This window comes from Podarcis raffonei, chromosome 18 (genome assembly GCF_027172205.1).
Source record: "Podarcis raffonei isolate rPodRaf1 chromosome 18, rPodRaf1.pri, whole genome shotgun sequence".
NCBI classification, from domain to species: domain Eukaryota; kingdom Metazoa; phylum Chordata; class Lepidosauria; order Squamata; family Lacertidae; genus Podarcis; species Podarcis raffonei.
Window position 1 is genome coordinate 7,552,459 of NC_070619.1, and position 26,269 is coordinate 7,578,727.

The window sequence follows — 26,269 nt, forward strand, 5'->3', positions numbered from 1 at the left end:
CTCTTGAAGCTGGGAGCGTGCCAGAGGTGATTCTGGGTAGCTGTAGCTATGTTGAAGAAGCAAGGTTTTTTTGAGGACAGGCTCTCCAGATGGTGCATGCTAGCTGCTGTGCCCTCACAGGATGCGTCCTGTGTGTGCAGGTGTTTGGCATTGTCTAGAAGGCTTCAGAGCAAAAGAGTCTTTGCAGTCTCTTGGAAGAGGCGAGACTTCTATCATCAGGGCCTGGTGTGAGCTTTTTCCCCCCTTCAAATATTGGAAATGCTTTTGAAGCCTTTCATGGGTCTGGACACGTTTTGCTGCTGAGGAGGAGGAAAGCAGCCTTCCTCCTGGTTGATGCAATCTTGCTTTCGTTGTTGAATATCCAGGACCGTTTAAGAGTGAACTCCAAAGGAGGATGGGTTGCCTTCCCCCACCTTTCCCTTTTCGTCTTGCAAAAGGGTGACTTGATTGGCTCCTCCATTCTGGTCATAGCTTTGTCAACCTAAATCCTTACAAAGATTTACAGTTCCGAGGGAAATTTGGCCAAAGGATGTGATTCCACCACGTTTCTAATAAACAACTCCCCCCACAGTCATATTTTTCATCCAAAAAGTCAATTGGAACCAAACTATAATCTGTTCACCGCCGAATAATGAGCTACAGAGCAAATATTTAGGGGGGAAATAAGGGGGGGGGAATCCATCCTCCTGGAGGGCATCTCTGGAAACTCATTATAAATTGGGAAATAAATTTGGGTCACGTGCTTTGAAGCTTAGGGTCCCTGTGGCTAAAGTGGAGAACGATGGCTATGAGCTTATGAGCCTAAGGAAGTGCAGGGAAGGTTCCCTTGAGGCAAATGGGGATTACACGCACAACCACGTTAGGGCTGCGTGGCCCTTTCACACGTAACATGTCAACACTCAGTGTGGTGCGTGTTGGTATCCCCAGAGATCTCAGTAGCTTTCAACAGATGGTGGATTCACAGGCTAACTGTCCGGTCCTCCTTCCAGCTATGGTTTCGTTACATTGAATGGAACGCCGCTTTGGAACGTGACAGTTACTGATCTACGCCGTGCGTGAAATACTGGCGAATAGGAACGTGCGTGTTCATAGATGTGTCCCACTGCAAGCCCTGCGCTGAGCTTGAGTGTTTCGGCCTTTCCTTCAGCTCGCGTGGATGCCAAAACCTTAACGTGGGGCCGCTTTTCCTCTTGTTGCTCTGCTCAGCTGCTTATCCTGGCAGGTGATCCCGGGAGGAAAAAAAAGGGAAATCCTCTTCGTTCTCTCTGCAGATAGCTTAGTGTGTTATGTACAGACAAGAGCGTTCTTGGGTTTTGTGACTGCAGCCCAGAGTTGATTAATCTGGCATCGCTTAAAGCTGCTTCCCTCCCCAGCCCCATTCACCAAAAACGATTGCTTAAGGCAGTCCAAATTAATTACTCTCGATGCAAGTCACCATAGTTCCAAGAACTAGGAATGCGGTTCTAAAAACGGTTAGCATTCTGGGTTTTTGTATGTAAGAATTACAGGGCCCCAAGGTTCAGGTTTAGGAGCAGCAGCTAAACTGAGGTGACAGACTGCTGCTCCATCACTCGACAACCGTGGGATTTATAAAGCCCTTAATAATAGTAACTCCAGAGGCATCTTTGGTGCCAGTAAGTATGGTTTAGAAGACTTTTAAGTGTTGTGGTCTGTTCAGATCTCACCTGGTGTGTTTTGGATGCCTCTCTTCGAAATGTTTTTAATGGTGTCCTCCTCTCGGTGAAGTCATTTCAGTTTTATCACTTGTTGGTGAAACTTAACGTTACAGGTGTGTGGTATGTTATCCTTTTTTTTTTTAATTATTTAACTTTATGCCAGTGTTCTTGATATTCCTCCGCCTAAATCAGTACACAGAGCAATGGGATACAAAATCTAGGAGCCATGTGGTTCCTGGGAACTGGATTATTCACCCGGACAGGCAGGTGGAGATGCTAGACTTCAAAAGTGATGCCAGGACATCTCCATTCAGTCGCAAAAGGCCCGTTGCCAGTTGCAAAATGCGACTGTCACCTGGCTGCTTTCAAACGCTGACCCAGTGTTGACTCAGAAAAGCTTTGGCAAAGTGATGTGATCTGGACTTAGACCCCTAGTGGGATGGGACCTGTTTCAACCCTCTTCTTAGGACAATGTTTGGGAGGAATGGGTTTTGGGCTGTGAAGTTCAGCCCAATAATTTAAGTAGATCACATGCTTTCTAGCGTAAAGTGTATTATTTCCCTCCGCCCCCCCACGACGCTTATTTTAACCCAGACTTGGGGAGCCGCAGCAAATGGCGGAAACCAGAATTTCAGGTTTTTCGATTGCTGAAAAGAGGCGCAAAGCAAAATCTGTATTGTAAAACTCGCATCTGGTCACTGTGGAGAAAGAAATGTGGAAGTGGGAAGGGCTAGAGTGTTGTACTAGTTACATGAGAGGAGTCAGGTTGAAGTGCAAACCCTTTTGCACTATCTGTAGCTCCTTTGAGGAAAAGTAGGAGATGCCTGTAAATTCAAGATTTAGCTACATGGCATAAATAGAATCCTGAATTCAGGGGCAACTTGGGAGTAGAAAAAACCAACCTGGTCTTCTGTTAAATAGACTCTAAACTCCCCTATGAGGAAGGGGTTTTCCAGTATAGAGAAAAGGCAAGTAAGGGGGCAAGATAGAAGTGTCTAAAATGATGCATTGGATAGAGAAAACGTTTTCTCCTTGTCTCATAGCACTAAAACTAGGAGTAATCCAGTGAAGCTTAATGTGGGACGATTGCAGGACAGACAAAAGAAAGGGCTTCCTCACACATGGTTAAGCTATTAAATTTCCTCCTGCGATCGCCACCGACTTGGGTGCCTTTAAAAGAGGATTAGACAAGTTAACAGAGGATCAGGCTGCCAACAGGTACCATAACCCTGAAGGCTGCCTCCACTATTGTGGGGAGAGTGGCTCTGTTTGTGTGCCTCCCATAGGCACCTGTCTGGTTGGCCTCCCTGGGAACAGGGTGCTGGACTAGATCCAGCAGGACCCTTCTTAATATTCTTAAGCGTTAATTAGTTTCGAGGGTTTGGCTAAAGAGGGTGACAATATCCCATGCGAGGTTTCCATCTCTCCTCTCGGTCCCCAGAGATGAACGGGTATCGAAGCCTGAGGGAAACTTGAAAGGCATGGTAACCTAGTGCGAGGAAATCAAGGATATGTGTTCGACTCTGGTTTGATACGTATCACACACCTGTGACGCCAAGTTGCGGTGGACTAGCAAATGTGGAGTGTTCCTGGGCTTTTAATAAGGCAAAGGCTCCATATAAGGTTGTTGACGATTGTTCTAAATCCCCCTTGTTTTCTTGGCTTTCTCCCTTGGTCTATGTACCGTCTGGAATCTCATTTGTAGTTGGTGAGGTAACATACGTGGAGCTCTTAATGGACGCTGAAGGAAAGTCAAGGGTAAGTCTCCGAGAGAATTTCTTCCGTGGATTTTTACTACATGACCAAAAAAAAAATAATGATAAAAAAATAAATAATGTAACTGTTAACGGTGTGGAACCAAATGAACTTGGGATGCGTAGTGTGTATGGTTTTATCGTCGGCGCTGCCCCAGAGCTGCTTGGTGTGGGGTGGGAGGAGGTGAACATGGGGCATGTTAGACGCAGCAGCAACTCTCTGCTGCCCTCCTTTGGTGTTTGGCTGTATGACTTACGCATGGGTCCTTGTGTACTTTCTTTACTGGTACATGAACGTCCAAATCCTTAGCCTAAATGTTTCTCGTGGTTCTCGTTGCTGACCTTTGTAAGCTCGGTGTGGAAGAGAGAGAGGTTGCATAAATGTCAGAACTCCATGGCAGTCTGTGTCTAAATGTAAAAAACGAAGATAGCTGTTGCAGGCGTCCATTGCTTTTCAGTTCAGTGGAAGGTAGTTTCAGACTCTTCCCTGAAGGCTGATTTCTTTTGGGGGTAGAGTGGCTAGAGGTTGGATGTCTTAGAGGCAAGCAGGAGCTCGAAGAGTGACGTCTCTGAGAGAAGTTGGGAGTCTTGTCTGCATATCATTACTCCTTTTGCGCCAGCCCTAGCCATGTAGCTTCTAGGATGCAGGCAAATAGTTCTGCCGCTTGTTAAAACAGCAAAATCTTGACCTTAACGACTGTAAAGACAAACAAGTATCCTTTTTAAATATCTTAAGCTCATCTGGCTCTTTACTGACCTGTTCCTTTTCCTTCCTGCTCTGCGCTATGCTCCTCCCTGCCTGCCATGAAATTTCCACGTCGAAAGGGATGTGCGTAAGTAGCTGAACCCCCTTATTGTAGCAACTGGGCATGGAACAGGGGGCACGGGTGACATCCGGGAGCCCTTTGTGATTCTGTTTGGGTTTCTTTTTTTCTCTCCCCCCCCCCCCGCAGTGTTGTCGAGTTCAAGATGGAAGAGAGCATGAAGAAGGCTGTGGAGGTTCTCAACAAGCACAGCCTCAGCGGGCGGCCCTTGAAAGTGAAAGAGGTAAGCCTATGGAGGCTGCAGCTGCCTGTCTCTCCCCCCGCCCTGTCTCGCTTCCATAAGACAATGTAGTGGAGCCCCCCAACAAAGAATTCCAGTGCCACAGGATAGTTCTCATAAGGAAGAAGAAGAAGAGTTTGGATTTGATATCCCTCTTTATCACTACCCGAAGGAGTCTCAAAGCGGCTCACATTCTCCTTTCCCTTCCTCCCTCACAACAAACACTCTGTGAGGTGAGTGGGGCTGAGAGACTTCAGAGAAGTGTGGCTAGCCCAGGGTCACCCAGCAGCTGCAGGTGGAGGAGCGGAGACGCGAACCCGGTTTCCCAGATTACGAGTCTACTGCTCTTAACCACTATACCACAGGGCTGAGCAACCTGTGTCTGGGCTGTATCACTTTCCCCTTCCTGGTCTCCCGTGATTCAGTGCTCTTACCTACATCGGAAGTCATCTTACCAGCATGAAAGTTGAGCACGAATGATTCCCTGATGTCTAGCTTTCTTAGACAGCTGGCTTTCCGGCTGCTCTGCAGGATGAGAGCTTGCCTAAACCTTTCCCCACTTTTTCTGTCCTAGGATCCTGATGGAGAGCATGTGAGGAGAGCCGTACAGAAGGCCATGGCTGCATCTGGTGGCGGGATGGGGATCGGCCCTGGTCCCGGCGGCCCCGGGATGATCAACATCCCTCCCAGCATTCTCAATAACCCAAACATCCCCAACGAGATCATTCATGCCCTGCAGGCAGGCAGGCTTGGGAGCACGGTCTTTGTGGCCAATGTGAGTGGCCCCTTTGTCTTGCCTTTTTTTAAAAATATATTTTTATTAGTTTTAAAATATAAAATTATAAAACATACCACACAATTCATCACAAATACCCTCTTATTAGACTTCCATCAGCACCTCTGACAATCCTCCGTCTTAATCACTTCTTACACATTTCCTAACTTAATATTGCCTTTACATTTATAACACAACTCACCTCCTTCTTCATTTTTGCAATATTTCTAATGTTAATCCTCACAGAGCTTCCTGCAAGCCTACAAACGTCGTCTGGTCATCACAAATACTTTTCAAATAATCTGTAAATTTAGTCCAGTCCTCGCTAAACTTCTGGTCCTGCCGGTTTCGGATCCTTCCCGCTAGTTTATCAAGTTCCGCATAGTCCATTAATTTCATCCTCCATTCTTCAATCGTTGGTAATTCTTCTTGCTTCCATTTTTGGGCCAATAGTATTCTTGCTGCCGTTACTGCATATAAAAAAAGCTTGCATTCCTTTTTATTTATATCATTTCCAAGAATTCCCAAGAGAAATGTTTCTGGTTTCTTTATTAATGTATATTTCAACATTTTTTTCAATTCGTTATATATCATCTCCTAGAAGCCTTTCACCTTTTTACATTCCCACCACCCTTTGTCTTGCCTTTGCTCGTGCGCTGTGTCATCTGTGTTGTCCCTTAAGGAGCCTGGTGATTTTGCAGCTTCTTGGGAAGGTTCTAGCCCTGGCGTCAGGGCAGCCGAACATCTTAACATGCCTTTGCCTGTATGAAGCAGGATATTTTGAGTGTGTTTTCTTATCCCTCCTCTGGTTTCCTTCTTGCCCAAAAGGCAGTGTGATGGTGAGGGGCGGAAGAGGTCTTGCACTGAACCTCCACACCCCTACTGATAGTTTTTTTTTTAAAAAAAGCATTTGCTAAGTGATGTACAGAGATGTGGGAGCATGGCAATCCCTACCCCTCCCTAAAAGAAAGAAGAGATGGGGAGGATAGAGGAAAAAGCAAGCAAAATCCTACACAGTCGTCTTCTTTTTTTTTTTCCTTTTTCATGTTTGGATCGTTATGTCTCCAAAACAGCACCATCCACTTACAGATAGGTAGCCGTGTTGGTCTGCCATAGTCAAAACAAAAATTTTTTTTCCTTCCAGTAGCACCTTAAAGACCAACTAAGTTAGTTCTTGGTATGAGCTTTCGTGTGCATGCACACTTCTTCAGATACACTGAAGTTGCCAGATCCCTCTATATAGTGAGAAGGTGGGGAGGGGTATTACTCAGAAGGGTGGTGGGAATGGGTGATTGGCAGATAGCTGTGATGAGCCTGTTGACGACTCTTAACGACTGCAATAGGTCTTACAGGAAAAAGCAAGGGGTGAGAAGGTGAAAAATGGCTTTGTCATGTATAATGAAATAAGAATCCAATGTCTTTGTTCAGACCAGGTCTCTCCATGGTTTTAAGTTTGGTAATGAGTTGCAATTCAGCAGCTTCTCTTTCCAGTCTATTTCTGAAATTCCTTTGTAGTAAAACAGCACCATCCACTGTTTGAGATCCCAGGCTTTGCAAAGTAGAAAATGCCTTTAGGGAAAACAGATCAGAGGGGGAGAGAGAGAGAAACCTAATGGCATTCTGACTGACTGGGGGGAAAGAATGGAGTTTGTTGGAAAGGGACACATCAGGGTCCCCTTGTTATCAATAATATATCACCATAACAAAGTGTGGGAACAGAGAGCTCTTCTGATTCTCAAAAGCACCATTGTCCACTCCATATAAAAGGCAGGGTGAGGCGTGGGAAGGTGTGTTTTAATTTTGTGCCCAGGGGACTCTTCCAGCTAACGGGTTAACTTTTAGCTTGGTCAGCTCTTAATGCAGTAAAAATGCCGCTTGAGAGCTGTTCCTTTATGTCAGGCATAGGCAAACTCTGGTCCTCCAGATGTTTGGGACTGCAATTCCCATCATCCCTAGCTAACAGGACCGGTGGTCAGGGATGATGGGAATTGTAGTCCCAAACATCTGGAGGACCAGAGTTTGCCTATGCCTGCTTTATGTGAAACAGGTCTTGTGGGTGGTTTTAACACAGCTGAGCTTCATGTGTATGCTGTGTTGTGGTTCATTCTGCTCAGAGATATTTCTGAATGATAGTGAAAACCCAGCTCTTGATACTGAGATACAAGCCGCCCCTCAGGCTAACTTTTAGTCCTATCTGTGCTTTGTTGGCTTTTCACCTTAAAGGTCACTCTTCTGTTGCTTAAGCACTGTGTTCTTGTTAGCTATTCTTCTGAGTCGTGCAGAGCGATGTAGCGGTTTCACCCTCAGAGCCCTAGCGATGAAGTAGACGCCACACGCAAGACTCTGAGGATGACGCTTTGCTTGTAGGATGGCGACTATTAACGAACAGTAGTATTTATGCATATCGAGTCGAATACAGTGGTACCTCTAGATACGCACACCTCTGGTTGCGTATCTTTCAGGATGCGAATGCGGCAAATTCCGGGTTTTGCCGCATGCGCAGAAGTGCTCTACGCACCGCGCGCATGCACAGAAGCGGCACCTCCGGTTGCAAGTTCCTCAGGATGCGGCCGGATCTCCGTAACAGATCCCATTGGCAGCCGGAGGTACCACTGTACAATGTGTTTCTCTCCCTTGAGCCCAAGAGAGGGTCTTCTTGCTTCTTCTAAAACTCCTTTGAAGCAGTCCATAAATTATAGCTTCTCTGTCCTCACCAACTCCTTCCAGACACAGCATCTCCATGCTCAACAAAACAACGGCAAAACAGCCAGCCAGCCCCCACCCGTATCACTACCTCAGATTCACAGATACTCACTTTTACAGGGAGTTGACAAACGGTCAAGGCAACGCATTCAGCATTTCTGTGACCTCAATTGGAGTTGCAAGATTTGCAGCTATTACATTACATTACATTACATTTCCTTTTCGCCCGATGCAATCTGTTCTTTGTAAAATACATTTTCGTACAAGCACTAACCGTTCTCCCTCTCCTCCATCAGCTGGATTACAAAGTTGGCTGGAAGAAGCTGAAGGAGGTGTTCAGCATGGCTGGCGTAGTGGTCCGGGCAGACATCCTGGAAGACAAAGATGGGAAGAGCCGGGGCATCGGCACAGTGACTTTTGAGCAGGCTATTGAAGCTGTTCAGGCCATTTGTATCTTTCTCTGAGTCTGGGGGTGGGAAGGGTGATAGCCGAGGAGGGCACAAGTTGCAGAATTCCTGCACGTACACCCAGGGAATAATATATGGGCTTTTTGGTGGTAGTGCTGGTGGTTCACCTCTTTGTCCCAACCTTAACCAAGCTGGGTTTTTCAAACTTGGGTCCCCAGCAGTTTTTGGACTACAGCTCCCATTGTTCTTGACCACTGGTCCTGCTAGCTAGGGATGATGGGAGTTGTAGTCCAGAAACAGCTGGGGACACGGGTTTGGGAAGCCCTGATATAAGGGCTAGTTCATACAAACAGCATTTGAGGTGGGAATCTGTTTTTGGACTGGCTGAGGCTCACACTGTTCACTGTTGCTGTGCATGGGGGGACGGACCTCACAATCTCTGTAGAAAAAAACTAATGTCAATGAGAAGCTGAGGTTAGCTATGGGGTAGGGGAATCTGTAACCCTCCAGATGTACCCTTCCATCATTCCTGACCCCTAGAGGCCGATGAGAGTTGAAATTTGGTAATACCTGGCAGGCCACAAGTTCTCCACCTCTCGGCTAGAACCTCCGCCGGCATGCTAGCTGTCTACATGCAGGGAATCTTTTTAAACTTGGTTCAGGATTTTGCCATGTGACCCTCCACCTGTGGCTGAAGTACTGAGGAAGAGTTAGGTGTGTACATTGTAAAGCTGATTTATTTAAAATTTCATATATTTTTCAGTCTTTACACCACCCCACCATGAAATTCTATGCCTCTGTTTTCTGAACAATCATAATCAGATTATTGTTGTGGTGCAAAAACATGACATGAGACACAGATACCCATTATTTTTTTTCAAGAGGTGCTCTCAAAATCACCCAACAAATCAAGGGTCACTTCTGTGTCCATAGATGTCTTCAGTGATTATTGGTGGTTCCGTTTATTTATTTCTACATGCCACTTACCACCATCGTTTCTAAGCCGTGCGCTGTGGTGTTACAAAAGAGACTTAAAATTAACCAGAAAGGCTTCCTTAAAACACCTGCAGAAAGTTAGGTCTCCACCGGGCACCTGAAGTTCACTAGGGAGAAGGCCTGTCTGAATTCAGCCTGAAGGCAGTTCCACAAAATTGGAACTTTAGAGTGCAGGCATGCATCAGCCTGTGGTTTTTCTTTTTTTGAAAAAACAGTGCAGTCTTCCGGTATAAGCTTTAATTTGATGGTGGTTTTTTGGGAGCCCCGTCATGCAAATTCAAGAGCATTAATTTTGATTCCAGCGGCTCTGACTTTGACCCAGACCTGGAGCAGTATAGATGGGGGTGGGGAATGTAGGAGAAAAGTACCTAGAGAACCTCAGCACTTTGAATATGCCCATGGGCTCCAAAAGGTTGATGGCCTCTGCCGATAGACTCGTGGTTCGAGTTTCACCCTTTGGCAGCTGTCGGTTGGAGAAGGAGGTGGATCTGGTCAGACTAAAGAAAAAGCTGTCAGGTGCTTGCAGGGGCCATCTCTTCGGGGTTTTGCTGGGCTAATCCACGACGTACGCTCCTTGACCCAAATCACAGCCATGTTCAATGGGCAGCTGCTGTTTGATAGGCCGATGCATGTGAAGATGGTAAGTAGAACAATAATAATGTTTATATGCCATGCACATAATGTATATGCCCCAGACGCTCTCAGCAGCTTCCAGCTAGGGCTGGGTGATACTGGCTTTCAACATTGCGATATTTCACCAGCTAGGCATCGCAATATATTGATACATAACAATGTCTGAAATAAGGATGGAACCTGTTAGAGGTGTTGGCTGGCTTCATCTTGTTGGGTTTTTTTGTGCGTCATGATTTGGGTTTAGCACGCACATGCGTGCACACCCCACGATTCGCAGCATATTGCCAGATCAAAAATTATGAAACCGATATCACAGTACGGACTTCACAAATGGGTTTTGGACGATGTGTGTCGCGCAGCTCTACAATCCACCAAAATAGAAAAACATTGTTGTAAATAAAAATATGCCCTTTTCCCTTATGGGGTATCCAAGAGCCCATATAGAGTCCTTACATAGGTTCCCTATTGGTAGGAGAAAATAACAGAGGCCAACCAGAGAATATTGAGAAGCAAAGCAGCTAGTAAGCTTGATCTTTATTGATCTGTTGCAACAGGGTACTCCCCTCACACACAGGAGAGGAAGAGGACCCCCAAAAATGCTGTGCAAGGGCTTATAAAGACTTTTGAAATTCCCATCCTCTAGATCAAGACCACCCCCAGAAACATTATGCATTCATCACAGAAGGGGGTGTAACCTAAGACCACCCCTCAGATAAGGCGGTCTAAAACAGAACATTTGCATGTTGTTTTCTCCTGTCGCTTGGTTTATTTCCTGTCTGGCAGGTTACTTGATTGGATTTCTTGGGGAGCCTGGGCAGTCTTTTGTAATGATAAGGCTCACACCCTTATTCAAACACAGATTAAGACAGGATTTGTGAAGGAAGAGACAATGGGGAGGCTTTTCCATTTTGACCATGCAGAGAAACATTTGCTCAGTTTAGGAATCAAAATGGTTCCAGGTTGGCTTTCCTGTGCTGATCTATGTACGTGTGGTTATGAACGTTGCCATATATCTAAGACCATAAAATTCCTATCACAACATCAAACGTTAAAGCAGGGGTCAGCAAACTATTTCAGTAGGGGGCTGTTCCACTGTCCCTTTGGGGGGGGGGAACTACCATATTTTGCGCTCTATAGGACGCACCAGACCCCAAAACGCACCTAGTTTTTGGAGGAGGAAAACAAGAAAAAATATATTCTGAATCTCAGAAGCCAGAACAGCAAGAGGGATCGCTGCGCAGTGAAAGCAGCAATCCCTCTTGCTGTTCTGGCTTCTGGGATAGCTGCGCAGCCTGCATTCGCTCCATAAGAAGCACACACATTTCCTCTTACTTTTTAGGAGGGAAAAAGTGAGTCTTATAGGGCAAAAAATGTATATTTTGGTGGGGGGGCGTGACCGAATTCCTATGCCCCACAAATAACCCAGAGATGCATTTTAAATAAAAGGACACATTAAACTTACATAAAAACACGCTGATTACTGGACCATCCACGGGCCAGATTTAGAAGGCGATTGGGCTGGATCTGGCCCCCGGGCCTTAGTTTGCCTACCCATGCATTAAAAGCTTCCTTATGCAGAGGAATGCCTGTTTATGATTTTCATTTGGTGGGAGGGCGCCCCACAGTTGTGTACAAAATCGAATGCTACAGTCAAGCAACTGCTGCATTCGGCTTTGTATTGATCTGTGCATCTGATATTTCAGGACGAGCGAGCCTTGCCGAAAGGGGATTTCTTCCCTCCGGAGCGGCCCCAGCAGCTTCCTCGTAAGTATCTCCAGAAAAGGTTACACAATAAATGGCTGTGTTACTCCACGTGGGAAGTAGCTCGCACACCTGCCCTGTGGAACAGTGTGTTCTTGTCATCGGGGAGATTTGCTTGTTCTCCTGCTATTTCCCACCGTAAAAAGTTAAATTCTGATGGTCAGTGGGCTATGCTGTCTGGGCACTTTAAAATTAGTATGCGTCATTGGTTGTCAACCAGTGTGCCGTGGCACCCTGTGGAGACTTGAGGTATGGTCAGGGGAGCCGGGGGGGGGGGCTGTCCTTTTAATTAACTTGCAGGCCGTATCTTCCTGCATATCTCTCTCTTTCTGCCCCCACGACTCTTTTCCTTGAGTCTTCCTCTTCCTTTCTGCATCCCAGTCATGTTCCAGATTCCTAATTTCTCCCCTCCATTTCTGGCACGGTGTACATGGGAGCTTCTGCCATGAGCTCAGTGAAAACCTCACTTACGCATATCCTGCAATGGCTTAAAACTGACTTAAAATGTGGAAAAATGAGTAAAACCCAACTAAAGCTATGTTGTTAAGTCGTCTTAGTCGTGTTCTACTCTCCGTGACCCCATGAACCAGAGCATGCCTTAGAAACTCACTTTCTTCTGAAAGCTTTTCCTTTTCTATGTCCATGGAGTTTTCTTGGCAAAATACTGGAGTGGTTTGCCAGTTCCTTCTCCAGGTGGATCACATTTAGTCTAAACTCTTGGCTATGACCTGTCCGTTTTGGGTGGCCCAGCATGGCATAGCTCATAGCTTCTCTTGAGTTATTCAAGCCCCTTCACCACGACAAGGCGCATCCATGAAGGAGAACTAAAGCTATATATATACGTATAAAAACTGTTTAAAACACACCAATAGTTACAAGAAAAACAGCATGGCACCAGCCGTTTCATTTACCAAAAGCCCGTTGGAACAAGGTTTCCGTTTGCCGACGGAAGGGCAACAAGGAGGGAGCTAGCCTGGCTTCTCTTTCCAGCGAGGGGGTGAATGCACACTGATACTGATTGCTGGTTTTTGAACCTCTCTTCTTTTGCAGATGGACTCGGAGGCATTGGCATGGGATTGGGGCCAGGAGGAATACCTATTGATGCAAACCATTTGAACAAGGGTTTGGGTATGGGCAACTTGGGACCCGGAGGTGAGCGAGGAACTGGGGCTGTGCTCTTTCCTTTGCTGTCTCCTCTAGCGTTTCTGTCATGTTTATGGGTCTCATGATTTCTGTGCTGGTCTATCCCGGTGTCTGAAATAAACATGGAGCTGGTTTTCAAACTTTGTGATAGATCGCCGGCTAAACATCACGATACACCGATAGATCACGATGTCTGAAATAAGGATGGAGCTGTGTATAGCCATTGACTGGCTTCACTGTTTCTCCTGCATTGTGATTTTTGCATCACACACGCACCATGGTCTGTTGTGCATCACACACGCACCACCTGGTCTATTGCCAGGTCATCAAAGATTATGAAACCGATATCACGATATGGGCTTCAAACTGGTTTTGGACAATAATCGAGCAGTGTCTGAAGAGCACCCTATTCGGCTAAATCTGCTCTTCCCCTACTACTGCTACTACTACTACTAATAATAATAATTTATTTATACCCCGCCCATCTGGCTGGGTTTCCCCAGCCACTCTGGGCGGCTTCCAACAGAATATTAAAATACAATAGTCTATTAAACATTAAAAGCTTCCCTAAACAGGGCTGCCTTCAGATGTCTTCTAAATGAGGGAACCGCCAGAAGGCCCTCTGCACTGGACCTCAGTGTCCGGGCAGAACGATGGGGGTGGAGACGCTCCTTCAGGTATACTGGACTGAGGCCGTTTAGGGCTTTAAAGATATATGGCGGATATTGGGGGAAGCTGGCCTTTCGGGTGTGCTTAGACTCTCAGCTCCTACCAGACCTAGCCAGCACAGTCAATGGAAAGGGACAAAGGGAGTTGTCGTTCAGCATCATCTGATACGGAAGAAGGCTGATGGAGCCGAAAGCTCTGTCTCTTGTTTGAGAACTGTCGGCGCCGCCTTGTTTGTCCCAAACAAGTTTTATCTCTCGGGGGTAAAGAGGGTGCCTGAGCCCAAATTGAGAGCAAGCAACCGTCTGCGTCCCTGCTGTCCGGCAACACGCTGGAAATGATTTTGATTTCCTTCACATGGCACTTAGATAATCCACTCCCACGGGAGCGGCAATGGCCCTTCTCTTAAAAAGGGATGGGAGACCCAATGCATTGTGGAGAACAGTTATCTATGACTGCTTGGCATGGTGACTATGCAGCCTGTAGGAGCAAGAGGCAGTCTGCCCCTGAATCCCAGCCACTGGCAATGCTGATAACAATAATTTTATTATTTTTACCCCCGCCCATTTGACTGGGTTGCCCCGCGACTGTTAATCCTCATGTCCTCTTTCCAAGAATAATCAGTGGGAAATGGGATGCTAGACTAGGGAAGAAGGCTTTTGGCCTTATGTCTCCAGTGAAAGGATTGTGCAGCGGGGAAAGACTGTTCTCTGTGTCTGGAACCAACCACAGCAGACAATACCAGTTCAGGTGGATCAGTCCTCTAAATCTTAACGCTGTCATAGGTTCTAATTGGTATGCCCCACAAAGAAACCTACGGTCTGCAAATAAAAACATCCTGAAGGTCCCAGGCCTCAGAGAGGTTAGGCTGGCCTCAACCAGAGCCAGGGCTTTTTTGGCTGTGGCTCCGACCTGGTGGAACACTCTGTCACAAGAGACTAGGGCCCTGCGGGACTTGACATCTTTCCGCAGGGCCTGCAAGACAGAGTTGTTCCACCAGGCCTTTGGTCAGGGCGCAGCCTGACTCCCTCCTCTGGCAACCTGCACAGAGTTTTGCTTAATGGTTGCCATTAACTTGATTTTAATTAATTTTTATAATGAAATATTTTTAGAATGTTGGTTTATTTGATTGTTTGATTATTTGATTGTTGTTAGCCGCCCTGAGCCCGGCTTCGGCTGGGGAGGGCGGGATATAAATAAAATTTATTATTATTATTATTATTATTATTATTATTATTATTATTATTATTATTAATTTCCACTCGTCTTGTCTGTTCTCTTTTAGGAATGGGCATAGAAGGCTTGGGCTTTGGAATGAACAAAATGGGAGGTAAGTAGGGGAACGGGGGCCAGAACTGGTGTACGGTGGCAGGATTGCATTGGGGACCCTCACCTCAAAGCAGGTTCCTCTGCTGTGCTTATTCCCAAGCCGTCTCTGCAACCCTTTTATTTGACGTGTTCATATACTGCATTTCCAGAGTAGGTCAGACAGTGGTTGGCTTGACCTGATGGAAAGCTCAAAAGCCCCAAGCCTTACATACCGCTAATGTCTGAAAATAAAGGAGCCATTGGAGCTCTTGAAATCTGAGCCTGGTGCCCTCTCAAATCCCACAGATGGGTTAGCTGGCAAGGCAGGAGGGATTGGGAACTTGCTCACTGTTGCTTTTATTGTTGTTATTCAGGGATGGAAGGGCCTTTCAGCGGAATGGAGAACCTGGGCCGCTTCCCTTCTGGGATGAACCTGGGCAGGATGAGCGGTGAGTAAAAAGATTGGCAATCTTCACGGCTTGGCGCTTAATAGGGCTTGGGAAGGAGAATGGTGCTGAAACCCATAAGATTTTCAGAATATCGATTCTGAGGTTCTTTAAACCTTTGATTCTGATCATCTCTCTTTCACCTAGTCTTGACAGGGATATGAGGGACCTTTTGGGGGCCCTCCAAATGCTGATGGGCTGTGACTCGTGTTATTCCTGGACATTGAGTTTCTGCACTCCAGCGGGTGCAGAATGCCACGGCGAGACTCCTTACGGGGTCCTCGCTGCGAGATCCCATTCACCCAGTGCTATATCAGCTGCACTGGCTCCCGGTGGAGTACAGGATCAGGTTTAAGGTGCTGGCTTTAACCTTCAAAGCCCTATACGGCCTAGGACCCTCATACCTACGGGACCACCTCTCCTGGTATGTCCCACAGAGGAACTTACAGTCTTCAAACAAAAACATCTTGGAGGTCCCAGGCCACAGAGAGGTTAGGCTGGCCTCAACCAGAGCCAGGGCTTTTTCGGCTGTGACTCCGATCTGGTGGAACACTCTATCACAAGAGACTAGGGCCCTGCGGGACTTGACATCTTTCTGCAGGGCCTGCAAGACAGCTGTTCCACCAGGCCTTTGGCCAGGGCACAGCCTGACTCCCTCCTTTGGCAATCCTCACAGAACTTTAGTCCAATGGTTGCCATTAATCTGATTGGAATTAATTTTATAATGAAATGATTTTAGAATGTTTTATCATTTACGGTTAGCCACTCTGAGCCCGGCTTCGGCTGGGGAGGGTGGGATATAAATAAAATTTATTATTTATTATTGACTGAGGCGGATAGGTGTCCAGCTGTATGCTTTTGAATGCCAGATGACAACAGAGGAGAGCTCTTGCTTGAGAAAGGCCCTTGGAAACATGACTCTGGCCGTGGTAGATTTTGAATTCCATCTAGCAGGCCTATTTTGTCGGGTGCTTTTATTACTATTTATTAAAAAGTAATTAAATCTGTATGCTCCCCTTCATCCGAAGACTACAGAATGGTTTATGCAACATACAAAAGGAGAACACGAAATACATTATCTTTTGCTCTATAAGACTCACTTTTTTCCCTCCTAAAAAGCAAGGGGAAATGTGTGTGCGTCTTATGGAGTGAATGCAGGCTGTGCAGCTATCTCAAAGCCAGAACAGCAAGAGGGATCGCTGCTTTTGCTGCGCACCGATCCCTCTTGCTGGTCTGGCTTCTGGGATTTAGAATATTTATTTTTCTTGTTTTCCTCCTCCAAAAACTAGGTGCGTCTTATGGTTTGGTGCGTCTTATAGAGCGAAAAATACAGTACATAGCAAACAGACAAAAAAGAGGAGCAAAGTATCAACGCCTCTCCTACAGACTATTTATTGTGTGCTTATTCATCACTTCCTGCAAAAGAAAAAAGTGTTGGTGCGACTTACAGCAGTGTAAAAACACAATAATAAAACCTGCCACAAATGCATCACTTAAAAGCAATGCAACTGACAAAAGTGTTCATCCACAATAATCAAATGCAAACCCCCCCCCCCCACATATGCCTGAACATAGAAATGGTAGCAAATTCCTACCTACCTGGCACAACGTGATAAATTGGGTCCCAAAGCTTGAGAGAGTAGAAATGCCTTTGCCGGGTGCCAAAACGATGAGTGTTGGTACCAGGCAAGTTGTCCCTGGGCTCATTTTTGGGGATGGGTTGTAGCTTAGTGGACGAATCATAGAATTGTTGAGTTGGAAGGGAGCACAAGGGTCATCTCGTCCAACCCCCTGCAGTGCAGGGGTCTTTCACCCAGCGTGAGGCTCGAACCCACAACGTTGAGATGAAGAGACTCATGCTCTACCGACTTGAGTTCCAGGATTCAAGAGCGCTCCCTTTGCATGGTGTTGTAAACAAAAATTGCCCTTTTCCCTTATGGGGTATCCAAGAGCCCATATAGAGTCCTTACATAGGTTCCCTATTGGCAGGAGAAGATAACAGAGGCCAACTAGAGAATATTGAGAAGCAAAGCAGCTAGTAACCTTGATCTTTATTCATCTGTTGCAACAGGGTGCTCCCCTCACACACAGGAAAGGAGGAGGACCCAGAAAAATAGTGTGCAAGGCCTTATAAAGACTTTTGAAATTGCCACCCTGTAGATCAAGACCACCCCCAGAAACATCATACCTACATCACAGAAAAGGCGGTCTAAACAGAAATTTGAATGTTGTTTTTCTCCTGTCTGGCAGGTTACTTGATTGGATTGCCTGGGGAGCCTGGCCAGTCTTTTGTAGTGATAAATACTAAGTTCCTGGGCCAGGTCACAGGCTCACACCCTGTTCAAACACAGACATACCCTTAAGACAGGATTTGTGAAGGAAAAGACAATGGGGAGGCTTTTCCACTTTGACCTTGTAGAGAAAACATTTGCTCAGTTTAGGAATCAAAATGGCTTCAGGTCGGTCTTCCAGTGCTGATCTATGTACGTGCGGTTATGTACATTACCATATACAGTGGTGCCTTGCAAGACGAAATTAATTCGTTCCGTGAGTTTTTTCTTCTTGCCAGTTTTTTGTCTTGCGAAGCACGGTTTCCCATAGGAATGCATTGAAAATCAATTAATGCGTTCCTATGGAGACCGCCTTCAGACCAGGTCCGGGGACAGCGGGGAAGACGCGCTGCGCTTTCCCGCTGTCCCCGGAGATTGCGGGACTGGCGGTGGGGAGAAGGGCTTTCTCTCCCCACCGCCAGCCTTCAGAAGAGGTCCGGGGACAGCGGGGAAGACGCGCTGTGCTTCCCTGCTGTCCTCGGAGATTGCGGGACTGGCGGTGGGGAGAAGGGCTTTTCTCCCCACCGCCAGCCTTCAGAAGAGGTCCAGGGACAGCGGGGAAGACGCGCTGTGCTTCCCTGCTGTCCCCGGAGATTGCGGGGCTGGCGGTGGGGAGAAGGGCTTTTCTCCCCGTCGCCAGCCTTCAGAAGAGGTCCGGGGACAGCGGGGAAGACGCGCTGTGCTTCCCCGCTGTCCCCGGAGCTTGCGGGGCTGGCAACGGGGAGAAGCAATCTTCTCCCCGCCGCCAGCCTTCAGAACAGGTCCGGGGACAGGGGAAGGCTTGCCCCAGAGGGGAAGGCTTGCCCCAGAGCTTGCGGGGCAAGCTTCGTCTTGCGAAGCAAGCCCATAGGGAAATGCGTCTTGCGAAGCGCCTAAGAAAACGAAAAACTCTTTCGTCTAGCGAGTTTTTCGTCTTCCGAGGCGTTCGTCTTGCGGGGTACCACTGTATCTAAGACCTCAAAATTCCTATCACAATGGCGATAACAATCCCTACTGTCTCTAGTAAGGGATGAAAATGTCCTTCGCCTGAAGCTCTGGGAAGCCACTGCCAGTCAGTATAGACTGGGAAGCTTTGTTTACTTTGCCTGTTGCCTTTGTGTTTTCCGCTCCTGGCAGAGGACTAAAAACTGCTCTTCGTTTCCAGAAATGGACCGTGCGATCGGAGGCGGGTTTGAAAGAGACTTCCCGAGGAACGAAATGGGGATGCCTCGTAGCTTTGGAGACAGCCTGGACAGGGGGCTGGGTAAGTGTGGCTCCCCAGCTGTGACAAACCCTTCTTAGGCTTGGGTCTACTTTGAAAAGAGCGTTTTCTGGTTGTTGTCTTTACTCGCCTGACAACCAAAGAGAAAGGAGATGACAATGAGGATAACCAGGTCAGTTCCCTGCCCAGCCACCCTCCACAGTGCACACCCCACCGTATTCTGAAGTTTCGTTCAAAAATGTGAGCGTGTGATAGAGCACACCAGTGTGTGGAGCAAGTCAGAACCTGGCAGAGAGATGGGACTGCAGACTCTATTTCATAGAATCATAGAGTCATAGAGTTGGAAGAGACCACAAGGGCCATCGAGTCCAACCCCCTGCCAAGCAGGAAACACCATCAGAGCACTCCTGACATATGGTTGTCAAGCCTCTGCTTAAAGACCTCCAAAGAAGGAGACTCCACCACACTCCTTGGCAGCAAATTCCACTGTCGAACAGCTCTTACTGTCAGGAAGTTCTTCCTAATGTTTAGGAGGAATCTTCTTTCTTGTAGTTTGGATCCATTGCTCCGTGTCCGCTTCTCTGGAGCAGCAGAAAACAACCTTTCTCCCTCCTCTATGTGACATCCTTTTATATATTTGAACATGGCTATCATATCACCCCTTAACCTCCTCTTCTCCAGGCTAAACATGCCCAGCTCCCTTAGCCGTTCCTCATAAGGCATCGTTTCCAGGCCTTTGACCATTTTGGTTGCCCTCCTCTGGACACGTTCCAGTTTGTCAGTGTCCTCCTTGAACTGTGGTGCCCAGAACTGGACACAGTACTCCAGGTGATTTGCTGGGGATAATTCAGACAGAAATCCCCAGGTGTCAAAAAAGGGTATTTGTGTATGCCACTACTGTGGCTCGTGTTTTGTTAGCCCAAAAACGGAAAACGAGCAAGGTCCCAACTAAAGAAGAATGGCAACTTAAACTGATGGAGTATGCTTAGCTTGCGGACCTAACATATAGAATAAAAGAACAAGAAGAACGTGTTTAAAGAAGATTGGAAAATGTTTATTGAATACATGGGCGGGGAATTGTGTACACTTGTTAATAGTAGAAGGGAAGTCATTGCTATCTTTAAGGTTAAAATGAATATTCTAAATTGTAAAACAGAAAATTTAAAGAGCGGGTCTGCGGGCCTGGAAGGAGGCAAACCTCAGGGTCCGTAATCTGTGCTGAGAGAAGCGGCTGTGGGTGAACCTGTTAATGCACTTAACGCCAATATTTAAAATACACTAATTGTGCTTGGGACGTGGGTGGTTCTGTGGGTTAAGCCACAGAGCCTAGGACTTGCCAATAAGAAGGTCGGCGGTTCGAATCCCCGCGACGGGGTGAGCTCCCGTTGCTCGGTCCCTGCTCCTCCCAACCTAGCAGTTCGAAAGCACGTCAGAGTGCAAGTAGATAAATAGGTACCACTCTGGTGGGAAGGTAAACGGCGTTTCCGTGCGCTGCTCTGTTTCGCCAGAAGCGGCTTAGTCCTGCTGGCCACATGACCCGGAAGCTGTACGCCGGCTCCCTCGGCCAGTAAAGTGAGATGAGCGCCGCAACCCCAGGTCGGCCACGACTGGACCTAATGGTCAGCGGTCCCTTTACCTTTAATTGTGCTTGGGTCTGTCTCTTGAGTTGCCCCTTTCTAGAGGGCTTGTTCCTGCCTTTCCCTTGCTGATGTGTCTCCTCTCCTCTTTCTCTTTCGCAGGTGGCGGCGGAGGCGGGGCCAGCATCCCCACCATCGACCGCATGGCCCCCGGCCTCGACCGCATGGCCACAGGCATTGATAGGCTCCCCTCGGGCATGGGGCATGGCATAGAGAGAGTGGGCTCCGAGATGGACAGGATGGGGCTGGTGCTGGACCGCATGGGCTCCGGCGTAGACAGGATGGGCTCCGGCATTGACCGGATGGCTCCCCTGGGGATAGACCACTTGGCGTCCAACATGGACCGCATGGGCTCTGGGATAGATCGAATGGGGACAGGGATGGAGAGGATGGGCACAGGGCTAGGGTTCGGCATTGACCGCATGGGCTCTGCCATGGACCGTGTCGGCACAACCATGGACCGCATGGGCGCCGGCGTGGACCGCATGAGCTCCGGCATAGAAAGGATGGGCCTGGGCATGGACCGCATGGTCCCTGCGGGGATGGGGCCCGCAGGGATGGGCCCGGTGATGGACAGGATGCCCGCGGGGCTGGACCGCCTCGGGGCGGCCTCCATCGACAGGATAGGACTGGACCGCATCGCGGCCAGCAACATGGACAGGATGGGTCTCGACCGCATGGGGGCTGCCGCGACCAACATGGACAGGATGGGGCCCGCCATGGGGCAGGGCATGGGGGCAGGGCTAGACAGGATGGGGCTCGCCATGGGGAACACCTTTGAGAGGACGATGGAGATGGACCGGGGGAACTTTGCCGCTGGAAGCTTTGCCGGCGCCCTCGGGACCGGAGGACCTGCCGCCGCCGCCGGTGTAGCCAGGAAGGCTTGCCAGATTTTTGTGAGAAATGTGAGTCGGGGCAAGATGGCAAGCCGCTGGGTTGAGCTTTGGGCTGGTGCTCCAAGTAGTTTTTACTCCCTCTGCCCAGTGCCTCACATCCCACCCCGTCCCTTGTGAGAGGTCAGGACTGAGCATGCTGGGAGGTTTTCATAGGCTCAAACCACAATAGGTTGTTTGGCTGAATGTAGCGCAGGTCTTGGGCGGAAAGTTTCTGCATCGTGGTAGGAAAGCATTTTGAGTTTCCTAGCAAGGGGGAGGTACCTGACTTCTGGTGGGTGGTGCTCCCCCCCCCCCCGGTGGTTGGTGATTGGGAGCCCCTGTGATGGTGGTAGTAATAATAATAATTTATTGTTTATACCCCGCCCATCTGGCTGGGCTTCCCCAGCCACTCTGGGCGGCTTCCCAAAAAATATTAAAATACTGCAATACATCAAGCACTAAAAGCTTCCCTAAACAGGGCTGCCTTCAGATGTCTTCTAAATTATGATTCTCACTACTTTTCTCTCTCTCTTCCTAGCTTCCTTTTGATTTCACGTGGAAAATGCTGAAAGACAAGTTCAATGAGTGCGGTGAGTAGCTCAATTCAGGAGCGACCCGGAAATTCCCAAAGGACACGGGAGAGTTATGTGTATTCTCCTGCGGGGGGTGGGGGGGTGAGAGGATAGTTGGGTGGGATGGGTTATTCCTCCCATGTTGCTCTATTAGGCAGGATTAGATCGGGCATTACCCTCTCCCAAGTGGAGAGGGAGACCCCTCCAGTTCCCAGTTCCTGCCTTCTGGGTTCCCACAGCAGGCTGTGTGGCAGACGTATTGTCCTCTGAGAAGAGATTTTTTTAGATTTTGAACTTATTAAATTGGGAGAAGCATCCAGTCAGCCGGGAGATGGACAGTCCTCTTTCTTTTGGCTGGCTCTTCTGATGGAGCAGGGGGGAAAGATGCAGTGGTCAGGCTTAACCCGGTAGCGACGCCTGTTCTCTTGTTGGGAGAAGGCCCTCGGGGGCCTTCTGGGGCCAGGATTGTTGCCTGACGCACCTGAGTGAGGGTAGATCTCCTCCTGACTACTGTATGATCCAGCATTGATTGGGGCAAAGGGATTTGCCACTTGCTTCCCCCATCGTTGAAGGCTTGGTGCTCTCATTTCAAGGGGGCGAAGGGTTAGACCAGGGGTCAGCAAACATTTTCAGCAGGGGGCTGGGCCACTGTCCCTCACACCTTGTGGGGGGCCAGACTATTTTTTTGGGGGGGGGGGTTGATGAACGAATTCCTATGCCCCACAAATAACCCAGAGATGCATTTTAAATAAAAAGACACATTCCACTCATGTAAAAACATGCTGGTTCCTGGACTGTCCATGGGCCGGATTTAGAAGGCGATTGGGCCGGATCCAGCCCCCGGGCCTTAGTTTGCCTACCCATGGGTTAGACCTTTGCTAAAAACTTCACTCTGCATGGGGGTTGCTGATTAAGTTTGTCCGCATAGGAAGCTGCCTTGCACAGGGTCCACCCGCCTCAATATTGTCTACAACAGGCTTTCTGAAACTTGGGTCTCCAGCTGTCATTGGGACTACAACACCCCTGATCCGTAGCTAGCAGAATCCGTGGTCAGGCCTGTTGGGAATTGTAGTTCAGAAACAGCTGGAGACCCAAGCTTGGTAAACCCCGGTCTACACCGACTGGCAGTGGCTCTCTGGGGTTTGGAGTCATGGAAGTCTTTCTGAGCCCTACCTGGAGATCAGACCTGAGTCGTTAGATGCTAAGACACTGAGCTTCAGGTTTGAAGTCGTACAGCTTGAGCGCTTGAGGAAATCATTTGGGTACCACTAATAAAAGGCAGAAGGGACGCGGGTGGCGCTGTGGGTTAAACTACAGAGCCTAGGGCTTGCTGATCAGAAGGTCGGTGGTTCGAATCCCCGCGACAGGGTGAGCTCCCATTGCTCGGTCCCTGCTCCTGCCAACCTAGCAGTTCAAAAGCACGTCAAAGTGCAAGTAGATAAATAGGTACCGCTCTTGCGGGAAGGTAAATGGCGTTTCCATGCGCTGCTCTGGTTCGCCAGAAGCGGCTTAGTCATGCTGGGCACATGACCCGGAAGCTGTACGCCAGCTCCCTCGGCCAATAAAGCGAGATGAGCGCCGCAACCCCAGAGTCGGCCACGACTGGACCTAATAGTCAGGGGCCCCTGTACCTTTACCTAATAAAAGGCAGAGTGGCCTACGTGCCAGCATCTCTCTGCTGCTCCAGACTTCCAGTCCAACTCTCAGGCTTGAAACCAAGGCGTTCCTACGAGAGCCGGTATCAAAATAACATGGTGCAGAAATGGATAAGGTGGAGCTATAACTGATAAGGAATGCGGTTTGGGCAAGGAGGAGAGACCTGGGCTAAAGCGAGTCTTCTCCCACAGGCCACGTCATGTATGCAGACATCAAAATGGAGAACGGCAAGTCCAAAGGGTGCGGCGTGGTCCGATTTGAATCCCCGGAAGTCGCCGAAAGAGCCTGCCGTATGATGAACGGGATCCAGCTTCGTGGCAGGGAGATAGACGTGCGGATTGACAGGAATGCCTAAGTTTTGTTTTTTGGCAGGGGCCTTTTTAAATACGAAGGGAGAGCGCTTGGGGATTGTACTTTCTTGTTGGGATTTTTTAAAAAAATTGGATGTGAAGATGGTAAGACAACTCAGTTGCTTTTTGGAGTAATTTTAGTTTCCTTTTTTAAGATAAGATTTGTTTTTTCCCCCATTTTACTGTCCTGGGTTTTTGTTTTTGAATTGAAACTGTGTTTTAACATGCACAATCTGGTTCTATGTAGTGGCGTCGCATTACACTATGTCTTTGGTAAATAAGCGCCAATGTCTTTGGTAAATAAACGGCGGGTGGCTATCAAGTCTTGTTCCCACCGTTTCCCTGGTTAGAGAAACTCTTTGGAAAGACCCTCTGAAGAAAGCAAGTCATGCTGACTCACTTCTGTGAATTTATGGAAAGTTTTTTTTAGGTTTTTTTTTCTTGGAAAATCTACAACTAGACCATGAGTCAAACCAAAACCACATGTCTTGTATGAAGTCGATGTCTATATTAAAAGTGTTCTGTTGTGGCTGACAAAGAGTCCTGTGTTGGCTGTCACTGTGCATTTTGCAACACTGATTTGTGGGCAGAAGCTTCATGCCGGTATTTGAAATTAGCCAGGCGCATTTTGCACCTGCCTGTTGGCCACTGGTGATGCCCGGGAGCCAGGATGGTGTCTGGGAATAACTGGATAGCATAGTGAATATCATACAGCCTAATAGTAAAATAGCGCATAGTGATAAACAATCCTCTCCCCGCCTCGCCCCACTTTCACAGGCCATAGATTATTTAATGGCCAAAGGCCTCAGTAAAGAGACATGTAATGATGGTGCCAAGGCGAGCCTCTGGGGAGACTATTCCACAATCGGGGAGCCACCGCAGAAAAGGCCCTTTCTCTTGTTGCCCCCCTCCAAAACTCTCTGGTATGGGGGACATAGAGATGGGCCTCAGGTTACAAGTGCAGGTGACAAGTGCAACGGCTTGGGAGTCGTGGGCGGGCGGCGTGCCGAATGTCACTCCCCTCTGTGTGTGTGTCTGCGCTCGAAGATGTGCTGCTGCTCCGAGGCAAGGCAGGCTCCCCCCAAGGGCAGGACGGGTGGGGACAGCCTGGCTGATCGCCAGGGACGCATCGCAATGCAGCTCAACCCTGCTTGGTTCCATAGGCAGCGTCGAGTTGCATTTTGTCACCCCACTGTTTATCAGCTCCATCTGGTACGCAGGATGAGACCCTCCCTGCCCGCAGACTGTCTTGACAGAGTGGTGCATGCTCTGGTTATCTCTCGCTTGGACTACTGCCATGCGCTCTACGTGGGGCTAACTTTGAAGGTGACCCTGAAACTACAACTAATCCAGAATGCGGCAGCTAGACTGCGGACTGGGAGTAGCTGCTGAGACCGTTTAACACCGGTCTTGAAAGACCTACATTGGCTCCCAGGACGTTTCCAAACACAAATCAAAGTGTTGGTACTGACTGTTAAAGCCCTAAACGGCCTCGGTCCAGTATACCTGAAGGAGTGTCTCCAGCTCCATCGTTCTGCCCGGACACAGGTCCAGCGCCGAGGGCATTCTAGCGGTTCCCTCATTGCGAGAAGCCAAGTTACAGGGAACCAGGCAGAAGGCCTTCTTGGTAGTGGCACCCGCCTACTTGTTTCTGATCTAGGCTGGATGAACATCCATTTACCAGGCTGGGGGTGGCTGGGCACATGGAAATACTATGGAGGAATTATCCTAGGGAAAAAGCATGGCTGGCTGGCACCCTGAAAAGCACCCTGCAATGTTTACTTGCAGGTCCCACTTGTACACCTTGTTTCTAATCTAGGCTGGCTGAAAATCCATTGACCAGGACATCATAACTCAAATGAACATGACTCCCGTCTCATTAACAGTAAATAGGAGGAGAAACATACAAACAGTTGTGTTCCCTCTTCTGACCCAATGGTCATCAGAGCCTACTGCCCATCTAGGCAGTAATGTGACAAGATTCACCAGCATAGCTAACCAACATGACCCAGCAACTCAGTGTAACTCAAGCAGTGGAGGCGATAGATGCACTTTCCCCCGTTTTATTTTCTTTGTTTTGTAGCAGAAGAAATTATATTTCTATCCTGCTTTGCATTCGCACAAATCGCAAAGCAGCTTACAAACAATAAATAAGAATGACATAATAAAGGTAAAGGTACCCCTGCCCGTACAGGCCAGTCGTGTCCGACTCTAGGGTTGTGCACCCATCTCACTCAGGCCGGGGGCCAGCGCTGTCCGGAGACACTTCCGGGTCACGTGGCCAGCGTGACGAAGCTGCTCTGGCGAGCCAGCACCAGCGCAGCACACGGAAACGC

General features: G+C 48.3%; 2 protein-coding genes across 2 annotated transcripts in view; both read left to right on the forward strand.

Annotated features, from left to right (window-relative positions):
• Positions 1-3,860, forward strand: part of LOC128405721 (uncharacterized) — a 6,723-nt gene extending 2,863 nt beyond the window's left edge. Inside the window, exon 3 of the mRNA XM_053372624.1 lies at positions 3,382-3,860. Within this exon, the coding sequence (XP_053228599.1) occupies positions 3,382-3,740 (359 nt within the window). The 3' untranslated portion in view covers positions 3,741-3,860. The remainder of the gene's footprint in view (positions 1-3,381) is intronic.
• A 259-nt stretch (positions 3,861-4,119) lies between these two features.
• LOC128405719 (heterogeneous nuclear ribonucleoprotein M-like) lies at positions 4,120-24,473 on the forward strand. The gene is made up of 13 exons (XM_053372622.1): positions 4,120-4,263; positions 4,384-4,477; positions 5,049-5,249; positions 8,249-8,402; positions 9,946-9,995; positions 11,692-11,752; positions 12,800-12,901; positions 14,844-14,888; positions 15,241-15,315; positions 18,787-18,885; positions 20,583-21,385; positions 21,894-21,945; positions 23,775-24,473. Exons 1-13 carry the CDS (start codon positions 4,235-4,237, stop codon positions 23,936-23,938), a joined length of 1,929 nt encoding a protein of 642 aa, XP_053228597.1. The 5' UTR covers positions 4,120-4,234; the 3' UTR covers positions 23,939-24,473.
• The last annotated feature ends 1,796 nt before the right edge of the window (positions 24,474-26,269 follow it).